Source organism: Dermacentor silvarum, chromosome 5, assembly GCF_013339745.2.
Source record: "Dermacentor silvarum isolate Dsil-2018 chromosome 5, BIME_Dsil_1.4, whole genome shotgun sequence".
Classification (NCBI taxonomy): domain Eukaryota; kingdom Metazoa; phylum Arthropoda; class Arachnida; order Ixodida; family Ixodidae; genus Dermacentor; species Dermacentor silvarum.
This window is the reverse complement of record NC_051158.1, coordinates 28,036,325-28,056,643: the sequence shown is the minus strand read 5'-3', so window position 1 is coordinate 28,056,643 and position 20,319 is coordinate 28,036,325. Positions and strand designations below refer to the sequence as shown.

The following is a 20,319-nucleotide window of genomic DNA, read 5'->3' as shown; positions in this document are numbered from 1 at the left end:
AGTGGTGACATCTAAAGCTTTAAAGACCAGTTTCTGTTCTTTTCAAAAAAAAAAAAAAGAACTTTAAAATCTGGCATTTATTCTGAAGATCTAGGGACGCCGCCCACCTCGGACGATTTTAGCGTCTGCTCATTTCCCTAAATAAAGTTTATTCCTCCTCCTATTCTGAAGATACCACAAAAAGTTTTCTTTTTAAATGTTAAGGTTATTTTTGCCACGAAGAGCTGGATCACAGAGGTGCCTGAAGGTTCAGGAACAGTTGGCACTACAATCTGCCCAGAATTAAAAAGAATAGTAAAAATTAGGGTTACATCACACACAACTATGTGCTGCCTCAACCCTTTCTCTTGCCCCTTGTGTTTCTGTGCATTTAGACCAAGCCAAACATGTTCCAGTTGTTTAGTGGATCCACCATAGAAAGGGCGCTAGCTTGGATTGAGGCTTGTTGGACAATATGTTTTTCTCCTTGTCATTCTGGAAGGAATTGACTCATGCAGGTTTCTTGCATCGAGTGAAACAAAAAGTATAAATGCAATCTGTTCACACAGGAACTTTATTTGTGTCACCAACACCAAAAGGCGAGGTTGGCCGACACGGTGCACTACATAACACGAGCATATCCAAAACTTGCACATGCCAGCATTCACAAAGACAACTTGCACTGGACATCCAACAGCCGGACAAGGCATCAGCGGCACCGCGCCTGTCATTTCGAAGGCTTTACCAATGCCACGTCATTTGTGCTGTAGTTGGTACACGATGCAAGAATCTAGCGAAAGTGGCAACAGTGTAACACAGAAGCCTGGGAAAGACAAAACGGGAACACACATGTGTAAATACAAGGCCTTTCAAAAAATACTCGTCTAAAACTAAGGGACTTCCTGAAGCATCTTTGAGGAGATCAGTGGTTGCATCTTGTTCAACCCTTATGCAAAAGCGATTCGTGGTAATCGGCCTACAGCTACATCCAGTACTTTTCTTCAATGAAAAACAAGCACGCGTTAGTTACTTGAATGCTACTGTGACTTCCAGCAACAGCCTACAGGCACATTTAGTTTCTCTGGCTTCTTTTTCAGGCAGGCTCCACATCACTTTACACCACATGTTTCACAATATACACTTGCGAGGTCACAGTTTCAGTTGAAAACTACATAATTACACATTTCACTGAGCCTGCAACATCAAGCAATCTCAAAAAGTTGCACTCCACCGCACTTGTAAAGTGAATTTTGAATTTCTGAAAGGGGCACTAGAGGCAAACATTAGGTCAAGCTAAAGTTATCGATTTAGATTCAGTGTTCTAAGGTGTTCGAAGTGTTCCAAGGAGTTCAAGGTGTCAGTTTAACTAGAACAGCCTTCGTATGCAACTAACATGTGACAGGATTTGTGTCACTGCTACAACATTGGTGAAATAGACTGTTCATTGCGGGCTGTTCGAATTCTAGAGAATTCTAGAAAGATTGTCATGGCCCCTTCAGTTGCAGTATTGTATGCAACGATATAGCAAGCACTGCGAGGTATCTAAATTGGCAAAGCAACACTCTAGACTGACTCAATGTGTACTTTTAACATCCCTTTATACGGTTCCTTGTTTCAAACAGATGGGTCTCTTTTCCTCTGAAACTGTCATCACTGTTCTAATAAGCAACAAATAGCTCCGTAACAGTTTTTTTTTTGTGCAAAGCCAAACATTGTTACAGACAGGTTTGGGAATGGGTTGAAGGTTGGGTGTATGTGCACACTGCATGATACAAGGAGGCGTATTCATCACAGTGAGGACACCTGTATGGGTAGAGTGAGACGGATGGCATGGTATAGGCTAAGAACAGACAGGTCACGTGAGCAGAAAGAAAAACATGCATATGCTCCTCTCAACCCCCCGAGTCGTGAGGCCACATTCCAATTCCCATCCCTGCGTAGGCAATCGCTGACGAGTATTGTATGATCAGCTCATGCAGCGGAAGCCGATAAGCCCAATTGGTAGCAGAAGTGCCAAAGCACTGGTCACTAGGGGTGACTCTAGTCTGCAAGATCACTGGCAATCTCTGACAAGTATTGTACGTATGATTTGCTGAAGCAGCAGAAGCCGATAAGACCAAGCACGGCAAAGTGCCAGAGCATTGGCCGCCAGTAGTTGCAACGCGTTCTAGTTCTCCAAGATCGAACAACCGACTGCAGTCTCCAAAGCCACACTTCTGCCAAAACTTCTGCAACACCCGCATGACAACTCGCTGCAGTTACAATGCTGCCCATAGCACTGATCCTTTAATTATTCAGCTCATTTGAAAGTAATATATTCCTTCCCAAAACTATTTCTACTAGGTTATTTTGTTTATTAAGTTACAAAGTGCATGAGATAGCCACAAATATGAGGACCACTTAGGCAGATTTATAAGCAAGTTTAAGCAGACAGACAGCTATGATAAGGCAATGGTAAGCAATATTTCTTTGGAAACGTAAACAGGTCCTACTGCTTCTGCTGCATCAACCAATGACACCATGGGGATGGAAGTCGCAATATGGCCCCCTCTCCCTCCCCTGCCTGTAGTGTTGCGGCTATGCATCACATGCCAAAAAGCCTGGCTCTACAACCTGGTTCAGCTTATGTTTTTTTTTTCATTTTCGCTGCATATAAAACGCCACATAAGTTCAGAAAGCAGGGCCAGTTTAATTTAAGGATTGCTTTCGTTTGAGGAATCAACCATCGTTCACGGCCAGCCGATCCCGGTGATAACATTGGCAGAGCGCCACTCAAACCAAAGGCGAAGAGGAATAACAATGGACTAGAATCACTACGTTATCCCAGCCCAGAACATGCGCCCACAGAAACGCCAGGCACATTGTGGATTACTTTCACGGACAGTCTGCCACCGGCTGAACCGCAGGCGGCGATCACGAGGTACGCTGGAGTCGCCAGACACACTGGCTCAGGCAGCGTTTAGGACAGGTTGCAGCGATACAGAAGGCCCAGAGGCTTCGGCTTCTGGTCCGTGTTGCTGTCTGGGGTGTCCCCGGCATTCGCCGCGCTGGAACCTGGCACTGAAGCGAAAGCAATGGCTCGACGAATGTCCACACGGAGCGACGAGAGGAAAGGGAGATATAGCATATGGTGACAAGTACAGCGGAGAGCTGAAAATGGTTAGTATTTAGCTCGACAGAAGGCAGAACAGCCCGTGTAGGTTTCCTAGCTGTTGTCACTGGGCCACCTAAAAAGAGGCACTACACCCCGGTTCATACCGCACGTGGCAGGCTGTGACCGCTGGTCACGGAAACATGTCACTCCACTCGAATCACATGATGCATACCCAGGTCTTTTATTTTTGTACTTGACGCACTACTTTTTGGCCATGAGTTAGAGCAGTAAGTCTCTCTGGTCTTTGTAGCATTGTCTGCTATGTATGAAGCGGAGTATGCTCAGATTTACTTAACTTCATGCAGTGCATTGAACATTAGGGTTAGTTAGTGTCAGCCAATCAACAAGAACTGGCTTCAGACAAAAGAGCGCAGCTCGCCCATTGTGCGCCATCAATCTTTACATGAAGCTCAGGTTCAAAGGCCCACAATGGAGGAGTCCTTTTTTTTTCTTTGTTTTCTTGTTAGTTGATGCAACCCACAGCTTTCGATGCACTACACGGTGTACAAGTTACTTTGCACGTGAATGTCAATTGGCAGCTGTTAGCAAAAAGGTGCGATAAACCGTCAAGAATGCGTCGGGACAGCAGCGCAAACTAAGCAAGCATCTCCTCCCTCTTCAGGGATAAGAAAATTGAAATTGCCAATTGTTTCTAGAATTCAGCTAAAGGCAAACAAGCTTTACCTTAGGTGTTCCTCGTTTTTATCACAGCAGGTGTCGGACACGCTGAAATCACCACTTAAAAGGACATGTGATGGCACTTGAGAAAGTACGATGAGCCCTCTCAATTTTTCAGTTTGCAAATAGCATACTTTTGAGTATCTTGCCTTCAAAATGAATCAAATTTGCACAGTTTACCTAAAGAGGGCAAAAAGATGCACCTGCGTCCGTACAGCCAATGATAACGACCTAACAGCACTTGTCAGCAGAGCTCTGAGAACCCTGCATGTTTTGCAGCTGAACAAGACTGCCTTTCTGCAGCCATGAATTGTATGCACTAGATTAAACAGTAAACATATTAAACAATAGTACTATGCCATGTGCAGAGAGCTGTGCCAATGCTGGATAAGAAACACCACCACTTCTTGGAGCACATGTTTTAGGCAAATGACTGTGAAAAAACACGTCTCGCATCACACTTCAAAAAGAGAAAAAATAAATACATAAATATACTCTCCCGTCACTTTCTATAAATAGTAGAAGACACAAAGTTAAAATAAGTACAGGATTTGGCAACAAATGCATTTCGGAGATTGTCTTCAAATATTGCACCACAGATCAAACATCGACACAATCAGCAGCATGGACTGACCAATTACAATTTGAAAATTCACATGTTTCAGGGAGGCAGAAATTGCTCTACCAGTGAGCCAATTTCAATGAAACTTGTTGCACTTAAAAGACGTCAACTTGTACTTGCAGTTCAGAGCAGATATCCGATTCATGCATTCAAAATGTTTGCATAAACTGCTGAAAATTGACACGTTTCACGAAAACGGAGCGTTAAGCTTACAATGCTGTAACTTCTCCTGAAAGCCGACATCAAAATTGTGTAGCCTCTTAAAACAAGGCAGCATAGAATTTTCAACAAACGTTACTAGAGGGCACGCTGGCGCCGCTATCACTCAGAGACCACGAGAATGATGGGTTGTACTATCTGGATTTGTCTCATCTTTGAGCTTGTCACTTCAGATCTTCTTGTGGTGTTATTCATTACGCTTTTTAAATTACCAAGAAAGTACGTTTTTTTCTAAATGCACGAAGGCAATTCCCACACACGTGCATAAGAACTGCAAACTGTTCTAATTCATAGCATGATCGGTAGTGTCCACATTGCACACCCAGAGAAAGCTCCCTCGAGTAACACGAAGCAAATCTCAGAGGCCATGCTTTCGTGCACTAAAGGTGCACCGGAAGCATTCTTAAGAGCTGAAAACACTCCACAGATGCAGTATGTCACACATCATCCATATTTTGATAAAAATTATCAAGTCACAAAGTTGCAAGGCTGGTTGAAGCCAGAAGGATGTAGTTTAGGCCAATCTGGGTACCCATCATTTCCATGCTTTCTGAACTGCCATACTAACAGCCTCACCAGCACCAAAGTTCTTAATTTTTGTACGAAACTGTGCCCTCTAGGAGTTATAAACCATTCTTTAGGAGTCATAATAGTATACTCCTTAGAAGTCATAACAACACTTCCTTCAAAAGGAATAATTTCACATACTTTAGGAGTTCTAACAGCACATCCTCAGAGCTATTCCTAAATCTAATAAACTGATCTCACAGTGAGTGTGACTATGCTACTGCAAAGATTGAACCACGGTTAAAAGCACTTCCGTCTGCCACGAAGCAGACGCGACAGCACCTTCTCCTTCCCAGGTTTGTTGGCGAGATCAGATCTATTCTTCCCGCGCTTGTGCCTACGTTGCACAACTCATTCTCGGGAACTGGGACAGGGGGGGGGGGCTCGGGAACACGGAAGCCGTCTCCGACGACAAGTTCGCGACAGATCTGAAGACTAGAAAACAGCTCCTACGGCAGTGGTGGAAAAAGTTTGAAAAAGCAAAGGCACATGCTTGACCGAGCACCGACTGGGGTCCCCTTAGGCCGACCCACTGCTGCAATCACCTTGGTCGCTGGGGACAAGCCGCAGCGACTCCGAGAAGATTCAGAAGCGCGACTTGCCGTTGGGCCCCTCTCGCAGGAACTCGTGGCCGAGGCCTTGCTTGCACTTTCCGCAGTACACCTGCAAGCGTACAAAGCAGGAACAGGAATTTTCCAAGGTGCAAATGGCCAGTATGCAGACCCAGTGCCGGATTAAGAAATTTCGGGGCCCGGGGCTAACTGCATCCTTGGGGCCCTAATGACGATGACGACTGGTGTAAGACAAAATTGTTCGAAACCCACACGTTACGTTCGCTGATTAGTGATAAAATGTACATAATTTTTGTGGGCTCTTTGTAGTTCGAGAAACTAGTGTTATCTGACGGTTATTATCTGACATACACGTCCTTCTGGCGATTCGGTCGCATCTGCAAGTGATTATTCTGCTTGTTGCTACTTACTGTGCTTGCATGACGTTGAGAAGACTGAGAGTTGACACTAATACACAAAGTAATAAGTGACATTATTTTGTCAATTCACACACGTAGGTTGGGATTGGTGTTTCTACGGCTATTACAAGTGACCTCTGTTCTAACAGTGTTCCAGCTCTGTGAGAAAAGCTGCGCTGTACTGTTTGATATACCTGGGATTGACTGTACACAGCGTCTTTTTTTTCAGCTGCACCAAATTTATTAAAAATTGCCCGTGGCACATAGCACAATTCTAATCCTTCATCTAATGAGATGACCATTAAATCTGCGAGGAATAATTGACATAACTATACTAAGTAACTTCTTAATTTATTTACGGTACATATTTTAATCTACGAATTGTAGCTAGTGAGTTCGGAAGGCGTATCCACTTGGAATGAATTTTCTGTATGGCACCAGTTCCGAGATGTATTAATTTTCAAAATGTCCAACGAAATGCATTAGTGTTCCGGTTACTTTTGTGCTTCAATGCATCAAACAGCATTTTTTTTATAAGGTGAGTGGAACGCCAATGGATTTCGTTGGTCACTTTGAAAATTAATATCTCGAAACTGGTGCAGTCTCGAGAATTCGTTCAGAGTGCCTTGTGAACTCACTAGCTACAATTTGTAGATTAAATATATGCCATAAAATAATTAATTATAAAGTGAATCAGCATAATTGTCGTAATAATTCAATTAATCATTTTGATTTCTCGTAGAAGTAATGGCCACCTCATCGAGTAATTTAGATCATGGGTTAGAATTTGTCTATCTGCAACAGGCAATTTGAAAAAAAGTTTGGTGGAGATAAAAAAAAAAAAAAAAAAGCTCCCTATGTATTAAACAAGTTTGCAAGTTGGCAGGTTCGCTATTAAAAAACATGCACAGTATGGCTCTCTGGTTTGTTTTCGTTTTACAACTCACCTTGAGCAGGAAAAAGAATGCGCAGGCTTCTAGGCCCACTGCCAAATGCCAATGAGCCTTTACATTCTTATGATAGGCGCAATAACATACGTAATTACTAATTACGCATGCAATTGGAATGCAGCATTGCAAGGGCAATGTTGGGGCAAATGTTGCCAGTGGGTAATACCATCAACAGGAAAAGCAGAAGTGTTGTCAAACATGTATTTACAGGATTGCACGATGTGCAAGAAATTAGTTCAACATATCTAGTGATTCAGTATGTTCGAATGTATAACACATTCTTGTTATTCGGTTGCTTGCAGGGGTTAATTCTAACAGAGGTAAAATAAGCAACAGAAAGTGCTGATCACACCATTCCAAGGCTGTGCAAACATGGAAAGCATAATTTCGACACACGCACCTGAAAGTCTGAGATTATACCACATTTCTAAATGTGAGAGGCAATGCAAATACATATACACTTTAAGTAAATATCTTGAGAACGGCTAACCTCACCAGTCCAAAGCCTCACCACTTGGAGCTGGTGAGGCTAGCCATCTCTTGTCGGGATTTTCGTTTCTCACGAGGGCTGGGCTAATCGCATCAGTACTGCTTTTACACAGAAGTGAAAAAGAAGTGATTTGCCGGCTTTTCTGTAGCTAGGAGACAAATTTGATTACCATGTGATTACAATCGTCCTTTCGAAACGAGTCGGTGAATGTATGAAAACTTGCCCGGTTGGGAAGAACCGTGATGAAAAGAAACTGGTGCTGGCCACAAGTAAAATACATTTTCAAAACAATGAACATTTTAATCCTCATGTGGTAGCTTTCCCACATGGCTCACCTGAGGGTGAAATTGGCACAGGTAAAGCGTTACTAAAATTTCTATTAGCTGTGGTCGCCCACTCTTTCTGTCATTACTTAGAAATTTCGCAACATATTCATAAATAAGAGTACACATTGTTCACAAGCTGCACTGCACTAATACATTCCTGTAGCAATAAATGTCAGGCTGCCATGACAACATATCAGGCAACATATCAGGCTGCCATGACAACAACAGGCAAACGTGTGCCAAACTTTGACCTCCTGCCTACCTGTAGCCTTGGACAGTGATAAGAACGTCACCAGCCTTATTTCGTGCCCACCAATGACACTTCATGAACAAGAGCTGATAACATGCTGCGCTTTGAGTGCGGCTAAGCTGGATCAAAACATATCTGCCACTCCCCACTTCCAATACGCACCAATGCCAAGGCACACTTGACAATAGGTTTTATTTACCACTTGATGTTGTGCCACTTCATTGCTGGGCTGCTTCGCTCTATCTTGGAGCACATGTGTCGTTTCTAAAGTTGCGGTGAATATTCTAAAACAGCCATTTGGTGGCAACCGTGTTAAGGGGAGACACTCCTTGAAGTTTTCTTTTTTTAATATTTGTATTGGAGATTTGAAAAGGCAGCCCATACACTTTTTCGATCATATTTCAATTAGCTCATTAGCTCTTGTCTAGCTGCAATAGTTCTTGAGTTACGTCTTACATAGTGGTAAAATATAGGGATCTTTGGGGGCACTTCTCTGTGTACTAAATTTTCACAAAAAAGTATCGCGCTCTAGCTTATTTAGCTTTTTGTAGACCGCAAAGTGCCAATATTTGCCAAACAGCATGTCCGATTATTAGAACTGTGAAAAAAAACATTAGGACCTCTTCAACTAACCTTTCTCACAATCTCACGAAGCATAATCTTGTACACTATAATTGTTCTGCACCTACACTAACGAAATTTGGCATACATACTCTTGAAGACATGTGAAACGCTGATATCCTACTTGAAATTACAATATCTCCCAGCAGCTCGTGGTTTTGGCATGTAAAACCCAGAATAATTTTTTTTAATTGTTGACAAACGTCCTTTTAGTGCAGTTGTAATGAATTGTGTCTTATGCTGTTCTCATTTTCTAGGCTCTGAAAAAAGCCTGTGAAATGTGAAATGACGATGCCACTATGTACTTGCGCAAAGGTCAGCAATGCCTTCTCATGCATGCTTTCAATGAATGACGCTCTTCTGATGGCAGTTCATTAATAGAGTACTGAAACATTTTTGGAAACTCTATATTAAATGCTTCTTGCACATAAAAGAGTAAAACTTGGCAAATATGAAGGTTGAGAAATTCTTATCTGATAATTTTTAATTGCAATGTTGAACCTGGTATTACCAACATTACCGCAATATCACGACACTGAGTAAAATTTTCTGACATTGTGTAGCAATAATGTGGAATATGATTATGATGCTCGTTAAAAGAAAAAAAGAAAGACAACTGCGCTCACGTGTGACAGCTGTAGCAACTGCGTAACGGAGTGAGCTAACACTTTATCATGAAACATCCACTTCCCAAGTACTGAAACTGAAATTGGTTTGCAGAAACAACTAATTACAGTTAATTGTTTAGGGCATACTGATGGTTGATGGTATTTCTTTTTCTGCGGTTTAAGAGGGTCTTGACCTTCATTCAGTGCGCTACAATGGCAAGTAGGTGTCACGTCAGTACAGAAAGGAAAGACTTTGCAGGAACAGCCTGGAATTTAGCAGAAGTATGCAGAGGTACTAGAGAGTACAGTTGGCTCTGTTTAGCGATCATTCTAGCCATAGATAAATTTTGCAGTTATGCAACTTGCAAAGAGGACAAAGACAGGCCAAGCACAAAAGAGTTTGCCCAGAGAGCCAGCTGTGAATGGCCTTGAAAAACACTTTAAAGAAGCCAGGCACTGACGTAAATGAAGGCAGGCATTTTTCAGATGCGGCAGTACACGTGTCCCCGCTCAATAAGTTTAATTTTCAGTTTGATACAGGGCACCGTTCACTGTAATTGATGTTCGGCTGTAAAAAAAATATATATTTGACAGAATTTGACAATGTTTTTGTGAATACGTTGCACTTTTTTGTGCATGAAACGAAATTTACAGCTCTACGGCTTGAGTGTGCCAACCTTGAGTGCAGTAGGCCGGCCAATCTCGGGTCGCTTGGTGACACTGTTCTCGTGTATCGTCTCGGTGAATGCAGGCCAGGGGGAGTGGTGAGAGAACTTGGTTCGGCTCGAGAACAGTTCATAGCCACACTGGGAGCAGACGTAAGTGCCTGCAAATAGCACGAGTTGTTTGTGATACACAGAGTGGCTGTCTCATATTTTCCAAGTAATTCACAAATTTACATCCAAACTGCGGCAGACACGCTCAACTGAAACGACAGTAATTTGTCGTCGGTGTACGCTACGCAAGTAGCATCATTGTAGAGTCCCACTCCGCGCATTTTGCAGTGCAATTGTTTTTGATCTGCAACGCTTTCTACGGAACAACTACTTAATCTGTTACAACTACAGCTTGTGGACATAAGGTCGTGTCAAATCACACTTTGTTTGTGCACCTTCGTGCTTCCAGTATGTGGCACACCCTGTTTTGGTATGTACCGCACACCGACTGCAAACTCGCTATAGGCGTGCTGTGGCCACCGCCCACAGGCACGTGTCGCTCTGCTTGTTGCATTGTACATGTATTCAGGGGGGAGGGAGGCAGGTGCCAATTGTCATTGCCAACTCACAAGCTCTACTCGTTCAGCGTGCGCTGAAACGGACAGCCTGCTTAGTGGACGCCCTCCACGTAATAACTGCGCCATATTTCGCGGCATAAATGTATGAGTCTAAAGTTACTTGAAATTACATGATGCATACTTATGTATCACTTTCGCATGTGCCGCACTCTTTTTTCGTAGCAAACGCGAACAGTGAGAAAAGTCTCTTTAGTCTTCAAAGCGTTGCCTTCTATGCACATGAAATGGAGTACAGGTGTCTTGGTCAAAGCATAGGACTTTGGCACATGGATAGAAATATGCGAAACAAAACTTGCAATTCAGAAAAAAAAAAAAAAAAAGAAATGCAAGGGTTGTCGCCACCCCTGTGGTTTAAATGAACATGAGATTTCAGACAAGGGTGTTCTTGGGCACTGCATCACATCTACAGATGCACCTGATCTGTGCGAACTCAGTCTTGACGAGTACGATAGTTAAAGGGACGCAAAAGAGAAAAATTGAACTGTATTAATTAATTACGCTTAAAAGAAAAGTCACTCTTACTGTGAGAGGCTTGGCAAGCCAGAAAAGACGTAAAAATGAAAAACCGGTGACGACGCTGCATTGATGTTTCCGCATCAGCTTGCCATAACATTACGGATTTTGATGGCATCTGCTCAGGCCTAGCTAACTGCTTGTTGGTTAAAATGAACTTGACAAGTTTTTGATAACTTTTACTGTGTCTTAGATATAAGAAAATTATTTGAATTCTCCGACGTCATGCTGTAGTACTGGTGCTAAGGTTCCAGGCACAAAATTAAAAAACAACACACACACACACACACTAATGTTTGGCCTTCATGTTTCTCCTTTAATAACGAGCCTCTTTCTGTAAAATGAATAAGAATTGAGTTTTGCAAGTATACTTTGTCTGCTTAATCTGATTAAGTGCCCCTTTAATTGAGACAAAAAAAAAATTCCTTTGCTTAGTACGAACGAAACGTGATGAGCAGCAGTGCAAGAACAAGGCAAGACAAACACGAGGACTACTTACTGTGCCCCATTTTCTCACAGTACTGTACATTATTTATTTATTTATACTGCAATCCCCACTGAGGATTTTAGTGGCGTGGGTGACAAAACAAACTGATTACAAAATTTGCAAGAGTGAAACAGACACAAATCGCAGCACATAAAAACAGAACACTGCTCTAACCAGCCAGATGAAAAACTTTATGCCAACAGTTCATAAACTAAACTTTAAACTCGGCTGAATAACTTGATGATTAGTTAGAGTACTCCACACATTAACAACTCTCTTAAAGGGGCACTTGAAACAAATGACTCATGTGCAAAAGGCAGTTACTACCAAATCATCGTCTTTGTTCTGTAGGCATAATCCAGATGAGATCATTTTTGTTATATCGGTCTTGTAGTGCCATTTAATTAGCTGAAGGAACAATATCAGACAGGAACAGCAATTTCTATGGTAAAAGGTAGGTAAATTGGCATACCTTGTCATTGACATGTGTCCAAAACTGCCACTTATAAAGCCAACAGCCATTTCTTGGGGTACTTTCACAATTTCATTAATATAAAGTTTTAGTAAAAGGGTTCCATATCATAGAAGCAGAGAGTCTAATAATGGTAAGACGACAGGTTTGTACGCCAGCAACCGAACAGCAGGGGTTGACAATTTTTAAGGTCCTTTGGATAAAGAACAGTTTCTGGTTCGCATCAGCTGCAATGTACTTTATCTGCTTTGACCAATGATGGCTATTAGAGAGTTTTAGAATAGGGGCCCCAAAGAACTTTGCTGGTGTTAGCGTTGGGGCATGCAGGAGTGAAGAGCTTTAGAATAGGGCTTTGCATTTGCGAATAGTGTCTTGCGTTTGCAGCGCCACTACGGTATCAAAGAAAAACTATTATAAATAGTAAAATAAACTATACCATTTTATGATAAGAGTAATTATGACTTTTGTGATTTTGCATTTAATTACAATTGAGAGGCCATTCTATTAGCAGCAAGCGATTTGTTGCACTTAATTTTGAGTAATCAACTTTACGTGCCTTCACCAGCCAAGCTAATCCACGTTAGGCCTACGAGCCACGAAATCGACAATCGCATTCAGATTCAGAGACGTCTAATGAATCAATCTTCATTACACACGTTAGTTGAGAGAAAGCAATAACCGTAGTCACATCTCCTAGCTTACAAACTTGACGCATTACCACGAATCGAGCTCAGCTTGGTGCTTGGTTAGAGCTGTCGCTTCGATGGGCGCCGCCATGTTTGTTGACACAAAGCTTCTGGGGCAGCTTTTGGGGCTCCCGCTAAATCAGTGAAATAACGTGCCTGACGAAAACCCAAATGCAGTTTGCATCTCGCGCGTGCGCAGTGCGCTAAAACTCTCTAATATGTTTTGCATATGCCATTGCCAAGCTAATGCCGCTAGGAAATCTCCAATCACAAAACATACACCTCAATTAAATTTTTTATTTTTCTTCAATTTTCAGAACGGATGTTGAATGTCAGCAAAGTGGATGCATCCACAGCTGTGTCCCCTTGCAAGCAGCAGATGTTTCCCGCTATATATCCGACTATTATTTATGCCGTCGCCGGCCTACGACGGCTGGTTTCATCTACACTCATCAGCTGCTGTGGCAGCATTTTTAAACGTGTTGGCACTTTAGGGATGGTCAATTAACTATTTTATTCGATTAATGATTAATCATTTTAGCCTTTAATCGATTAATCGAAATTTTTGCTGGGCACCTTAAAAAGATTGAAACAGTTATTTACTTTTCTAGGACCCTATTTTAATGTTTTAGAGGTTCCATTCCAACTGCCGAAGCTAAGATCCTTGTACTGAACCACTTGAGCATGGCATATCAAAGCCACCCACAAGCGTACACAGACGGGTCAGTGTGTGCACAAACAGATAGCTGTGCAGCAGAATTCTGCACACCCTCCCTTGATGTATCATGATCTGGCGGGCCTATTCTGCACAAGATATTGTGGTGCTGACGGACTCAAAGTCAGCATTAAAATGATCGCATCTTGGCCTACCTCGAGATAAGTGTACAAGGCAATCTCTAGCATTGATAAAAGATCTAAGGAGCAAGGAATTTAACGTAAAATTTCAACGGATCCCATCACACGTAGGAATTGAAGGAAACGAGAAAGCTGACGCTCTTGCACGCCTAGCGCTGACGTGTGTCCCAAAAGTGAGAGCGCCAAGTATTTTTCAGAACTCTAAGGATGCAATCCGTAATCACTTTAGGGTGATCCACAAGACTCCACACCAAGCCTGTGTGATCCATGGACTTTCTCGTGAGGAAGTGACACTGTTGTACCACACCAGAACCGACTCTGTGTACACCCCAGCTTGGTCATTCAAGACTGTGCTTTCTCGCTCTGTACCAAGGTACTGCAGTGATATCGGCGACACTGAACATTTCATTTGGCTATGCCCACAGCTCGACACAGAAAGAAACGTGATGGTCGACAGTCTGCAAAAGAGTGGTCTTTTGTGCAGGAACATTGAAGACTTCGTTTTCTACGGAGGGCCTGTGGCAATCAGGAAGAGAGTGTAACGAGTGCTAATTACCTTCCTGTGAGACCCGGGGCTCATCGACACCTGATGACACACCCCTGATCTCAACTCACAGGAAGCCCGGGTGGAACAGTTGCCGGCTATGTATTGCTAACCCCGCCTGCTGCAACACCACCACCACCACCCCCAAAACCATGGTTTAGGATTTTAAGCCACATGCTCTTTTCCACAGAGCGAAGGAATGTCAATTGGTTGGGATGTTTGGGTGAAAGCGACACCTTCGTTGAATGGCCATACAACCAGCACGCAAGAATAGACGAATAGGCTCAGAAGCTACAGATTTGCTGGAATCGACATGCACTTAATCATTATGTCAAATACGTGCTCCAAAACGGCGCGCATGCTGTGCCACGTCTTTAGTGGACTGGGAGTGACACGACGATCAACGACTGGGTTGCTACAGCATGCCTTGCATTGCGAGGACATCTCAAGCCCCTGGCGTCGGGTGGCATGTGCGGTGTACATGGGTGAAGAGAGGGGAAGCATTTGGCTCGGCATCACTCAGGACTCCGAGAAACAGTCGACAGCCGCTTTACCACACCCCCAAAGTCACTGCTCGTGCTCCGCTATTCTAGTACGATTTTAAAATTTTCGTGCAACTCCTGTCAAACTCTCGAAAACGATTAATCGAACATGTCTAATCGATTAAGTCCATTAAATCAAAGGTGGACATCGATGAAGATTAATCGCTCATTGATATTACCAACCCTATTATACTCTATGTTGCAATAAGAAAGGTAATGCGTAATGCAGTGCTCTTTATGTTCAGATCAAGGGATTGTTATCGGCATTTTTTTCCGGAAGCCTACCAGTTATAGACCTTTGCACAATAGACCACCATTCATTTCACCATTATACAAAAGTGCAAAAGCCAGACAAGAGCTCAAGGAAAGTTATCAAACAAAGCATGTTTGAACAGTGACTGCAAGGGAAATTAACACGATCCAGCGAACGCAGTTTCTGCGTGTCAACACGGGGCGGACTGTCGCTCAGTGTGTGAACGGTGAGGGGATACGCCAATCAGAGCTTGTTTGAATGAGTGTCTCGACCATATCTGCACTCATATGCTTAATTTGCTTATGCAACACTAAACGAAGACATCCATAGTTAGGTTGACACGCTGCATATGGTTAGTAAATGAGAGAGCACAGAATCGACGTTTGTACGCTTCTTCCAATGAGCAAGAATGCAGTGCCGGACATGGATATAGATATGAAAAGCAGATGGTAACAGCCAAAGTGGAGTGTGTACTGTAGATCACGAGTTCAGGAATACTTATGCTTTAAAGCCAGCTTGTCTACTTCTATACAGTCTGGGACAATGTGAAAGAGAACAGTCAACACATGCCTAGGCATGACAGTCGATCAGCTATTCTCAGGTTTTGCGTTGAAGCTAAACAACCAAGGCAAACAAGATTTCTTTAAACATTCGAGCTAACTTAGCAGGAGTCGGCGTGTACTGTTGGAATCGGTATGCACTTGCACTGTAATCGTGTTTAAGTGTTCACGCTTTCTCTTTGACCTTAGAAGCAGACAGACTAATCCGCTTCGCGCTTTATTCGGACCTTGCTTTTGCGGCTGTGGCTAACGTAGGGAGGTCTGTCCGGATCATTCAAGCGTGCGCGCCTTATAATGAGATCGCGTCTGAGCTTGTTTTTCGAGAGTTTTTGTGCGAAGGAGGTACTCTGCGGCGACGTTTGAAAACTTGGATCAGACCTAACTATCGGTAGCTAGAGGCACTGAAATGCCGATGCCCGGAAAGCGCATACACGCGCGCTCAGCGAGAACGTCAACAAGAAAAGAATGTCGATGTGCAGCAGTAGAGGAAGTACACGCCTACAGCTTTTCCGCCTAGATTTGTCGCGCGATTGGCCGCAAAACTGCAGCAGGAAACGACATCGCTTTTGCGCACTTCGTTCCGCGTTGGTGGCCCTCGGCAGCACTTTCCCCATAATCAAACCCGTGCCGAATCCCTCGGCAAAGTATATCTCCGGCGTTCCACAAGTATTGCTGGTACGCCGGCGCCCCGAGTAACCGACCGACTCGACCTTTCGCAATTTCTTGTCGCTAAGCCGTCAACGTGACGGGACCAGACGGGACACGTTTGACCTCAGCGCGGAAAATGTGACGCAAAGGCGTCGCGATAGCAACGTCCCGCGGTTCCAAGGCTGCCGCGCGCCGCTCGTGGCGATGAGTTTTGAGGAAACCGAAATCGCTTACCTGACACGAATGTGTCTCTGTACTTTTCGGCCCCGTTCCACATGCAGTACGCCATCGCGAACGGTTGACGCCGCAAGAAACCTGCGGACGATCCCGACCTAAGCAAGCAGCAAGCTAAAACACAGAACACCCATACAAACTGCTAAAACTGCTGCGCGGTGGCGATCGCACGCGACCGAACTAGCGAAAGCAGTAGTTGCGCAAACTCAGCTGCTGCCGGTTGTGAGCAGCAGACAAACTCCGCAGAACCGCAGAAAATATAAAACAAAAAATATTTTTTAAAGAAACAGTTACATTTAAATTATAATTAAATAATTATTAGAATTTATACTGTATATTGTCATGTTTTTTTTGCCTTGTAAAATATTTTGGTGTCTTGAGACATCGCAATCTCGCAGTTGCACTCAAACATGGCTTCCGAAAACAACACATCTGACGGCGAAAGTGAGTTGCTGGGGCTATTTCGACGATTGCTGGTGCTCTGGTAGCCAAGACCTTAGTGGAGACGAGCTTTGAGAACCCTCGTGGTTCGCCGAGTCGTAAGTTTTGCGCCAGCGGTCTGCCGCGAAGCGGGGAATCGGGCGCCGTCCACGCGTCAGCTTGCGTGAACAGAGTCATACCGCTCAGCTGTTTTGGGATCCCGATGTGTTGACTCGTGCGATACGCCGTGCAGTACGACTTCGCGCCTTTCTGGTAACGCCGTCCCAACCCCACCGTTCGCGCTGGTTCGTTTTGATAATTCTTTACTCGACGAAGAAAGCGTTTGCAGAGTTTTCTTTTTACCCGTTTTAGCTGACCACGCTATGCTTTTGTTTGGGAGAGGCGCGGAAAAAAAAAAAAATCGCATAGTCATAGGGCGCCTTGTGCTTGCACATCGCGAAACGCGGTCTTTTATTTGCTCGTTATTCCCCTCGGCTTCAGCCCCACTCGAACGATTGCTAGCAACTTGGTCAGACGATTTGAACGCGTCGATGTTTTCGACGACGTTGCTGGGTTAAAAAAAAAAAAAAAAAAAGAAATATAAAGAATGCGCAAGTCATTTTGCGAATCCTTGGCGCTTCGCTGATTGCGCAAAGGCCACTTTCGGTAAGCGAACAGTGTGTTGACAGAATTAGCTGCATTAGTAAAAAAGAGATAAAAAAAGACCTCTCTGCGTCTCAGGCGTTGTACTGTGTGTAAATACCATGCGCGGTGACAAAAACAGGGTCGTTTATTATCAGCGCTTGAGAAATGTCATTGTGTGCGTAGAGATACGCAAATCGCTTTGCACGGTACTTGTCCTAGGCGGCGTTTTCTCAGAAGTCAGATTAGTCATTGTATTAATTGTCGATTAAACGTGACTATATTATTATTATTTTCTTTTCTGGAAATTGTCCGGGTTTCGTGCGGGCAGTTCTCGTGGTGTCACAATGATTGGTCGGGACTTTTTCGTTTCAGTCATTGTTGTTCAAAATGAACAAACTTAGCATGCCGTTTATGCTCCGCAGAGATCCGTTTTTGGGACTGTCCGGGGCCGATCACTTACCCACAGATCACGGTCCATTTTGGTACTAACCCAACAGTTCTGTGCAGTAGCCGCCGTCGTATCGGTTGTTCTGCCCCAGGTGCACTAATAGGATTGCGCGAATGCTTATGGCTTGATCGACGTGCACTGGACGGGACAGCGTGACGCAAAACTAAATGTTGTAAAAAAAAAAAAAAAAGCACGTGGATGACACGTGTTCGAGTGTCGTGCACGTGTTGACTTTGTCGCGTCTCGTAAACAACGCGTGAGCCAGTCAGCGAGATTTTTTTTGTTTTGTTTTATTAACTAGGCACGATGTATTTCGGATTTGCTTTACCAAGGTTAAAGAAAATCGCACGTGGCGTATTACAATTCCCGCAGTGCAAAGTGGTGGAGTAGGCTAATTGGTGATTCATGGTAACACATTATAACAGCACTGGCAAAGGCAAGTACAAAGAAAATGACAGGCCATGTGCCAATTTCTGCCAAAATGTTTTTTCTTAGATTGATATGTGTAGTTAAAAAATAAAGTACAATAAATCAGATAAAGGAATTGCATGTAAACATATAAGCAGAACCAGCAAAGAAACTATATCGGTGGTTTTCTAAGTCCTTGTCTCTTGCTTGCACTGTGAATCTGTTAACAGCTTTGATCTTCGTTTGTATTTAGAAAATTGCAGTACTTAACTCATGAATCACATTGTTTAATGTGGTAATGAGCAAATTTTCACCAATTAATGCCCTAAATAATTTCATAATGGGGCATGTAATTATCGTTGGGACACATGTTATTTGGTTGATTTTGTATTTCGATAGTGCAAAGAGAACTCAATAATAGGAGTATTTTTTTTTTTTTTCAGAAAAAGCCAAAATCTGATAGTACTCCATGCACAGCTTTCATGCCTTTTTAGGGTTCATTCGCACCAGCGACTCCAGGAGGTCGCGTGACCAATTGTGACTGGCCACGAAACAGCGACTCCAAGTGACCAGTCACTGGCATGTATGACCGGCACCGAAATATCTCGTGATTTATGCCGTTAATGACTGCTCGCAACGCCCTTGCCACATAAAATAAGCGTTATTGTATACAGCCGTCATGTTCCTGCACATCTGATTGGTTCAGATGCCTTGCGACTGGTCGCTTGACTGAAAATTCGAGCAGTGAGTGACTGTCTCAAAAACAATAGTTTTTTTGAGAAAAGCGACCTTTTGCGACCGGTTGCTTGTGACAACTTGTTTGCGTGACCTCCTCAAGTCGCTGGTGTGAGTGAGCCCTTAGAAGGACTTGCACTCTGTACCCTGTCTAATTGTGGCTTAGTAAATCAACATTTGTGTAACTCCATGACCTCCTGTTTGCATATGCATTTAACCTTGACCTTCCGAATCACTTTTCTTTCACCAGCCTTTGGTTTACAGTCTTGCATGAAAGATTTACTAGCCAGCTCTGCAGCTTCCTGTTTGAATGATCAAATCCAGCAAACTCCCGGAGTTCATGCTCAGTGGTTGCGTTGGCCCTCATTGTTTGGGGTTCTGCATCATTTCTGAGAAGCGGTAATAGCGGCATCTTTCTTTAAAAATTTTGTTTTTTTTTTTCAATCGGAAGTCTCTGCTTCTGCGAGCTTTTTCATGACACGTACATTTGCATTCCAAACATAAAATTTTGCGCAAAGGCTATCTACACTACCTGGAACCAGGCTTTTTTTTACTTGGTCCAAACTTCTGCTGCAGTTAGTGTTTAAAGAATGTTTTCTCTTTTTCCTATCATGAAATCGATGAACCGAAGTGAATTTCTTGTTGGTAAAAAAATAGGGGGGTTTTAAGCCCAAACCACATGAGAGTGATTTTGTGCGCAACGAGCGACGAAACGGGCTGTCGTGCGAACAGATCACTCATTCTTGTCGCTCGATCGCTCGGTTCTGGAAATCCAGAATTCGTCGCTTGTCGCCTGGAAGTGCTATGAGCGATTAGCCAATAGCGCGAAACCGGAACAGGATGTACATCAGTCAAGTACTACCGATTGGCACTCGGAACGAGCAAATTACTAAATTTTGATATGTGCGAGGATAAGAACATAGTTCAAGACCTTTAGAAATATTTATGCTGCTCTTTACTGTAAAAGACATCAACTTCAATCAATAAAGCACGCATCACGCCAGTTTCGGCGCGTATTTGCTGCCCTCATACCGGCAACACCGCGGAGACGTCGCTGTCAATCGCAAGACCGCTTGCATGCGGTTTATACTTTAATGTCATAAAAGCTAAATTTTGTTAAATTCTGGAGTTTTTCGGGCTA

General features: G+C 43.4%; 2 protein-coding genes across 4 annotated transcripts in view; one reads left to right on the top strand and one right to left on the bottom strand.

The window, feature by feature from the left end:
- Positions 1–16,729, bottom strand: part of LOC119453175 (methionine-R-sulfoxide reductase B1-like) — a 36,075-nt gene extending 19,346 nt beyond the window's left edge. Inside the window, exons 1-4 of one of the 2 annotated variants that reach the window (XM_037715191.2) lie at positions 16,523–16,722; positions 10,112–10,260; positions 5,765–5,882; positions 536–3,039 (exon numbers count right to left, since the gene is read on the bottom strand). In XM_037715191.2, the coding sequence (XP_037571119.1) occupies positions 2,939–3,039; positions 5,765–5,882; positions 10,112–10,260; positions 16,523–16,577 (423 nt within the window). In that variant the 5' untranslated portion in view covers positions 16,578–16,722 and the 3' untranslated portion in view covers positions 536–2,938. Of the gene's footprint in view, positions 1–535; positions 3,040–5,764; positions 5,883–10,111; positions 10,261–16,522 lie in introns of those variants that run through there. The other variant, XR_007467013.1, reaches the window with a different exon arrangement.
- LOC119453173 (uncharacterized) overlaps positions 1–20,319 on the top strand; it is a 70,100-nt gene that overhangs the window by 27,170 nt on the left and 22,611 nt on the right. The window lies entirely within an intron of this gene.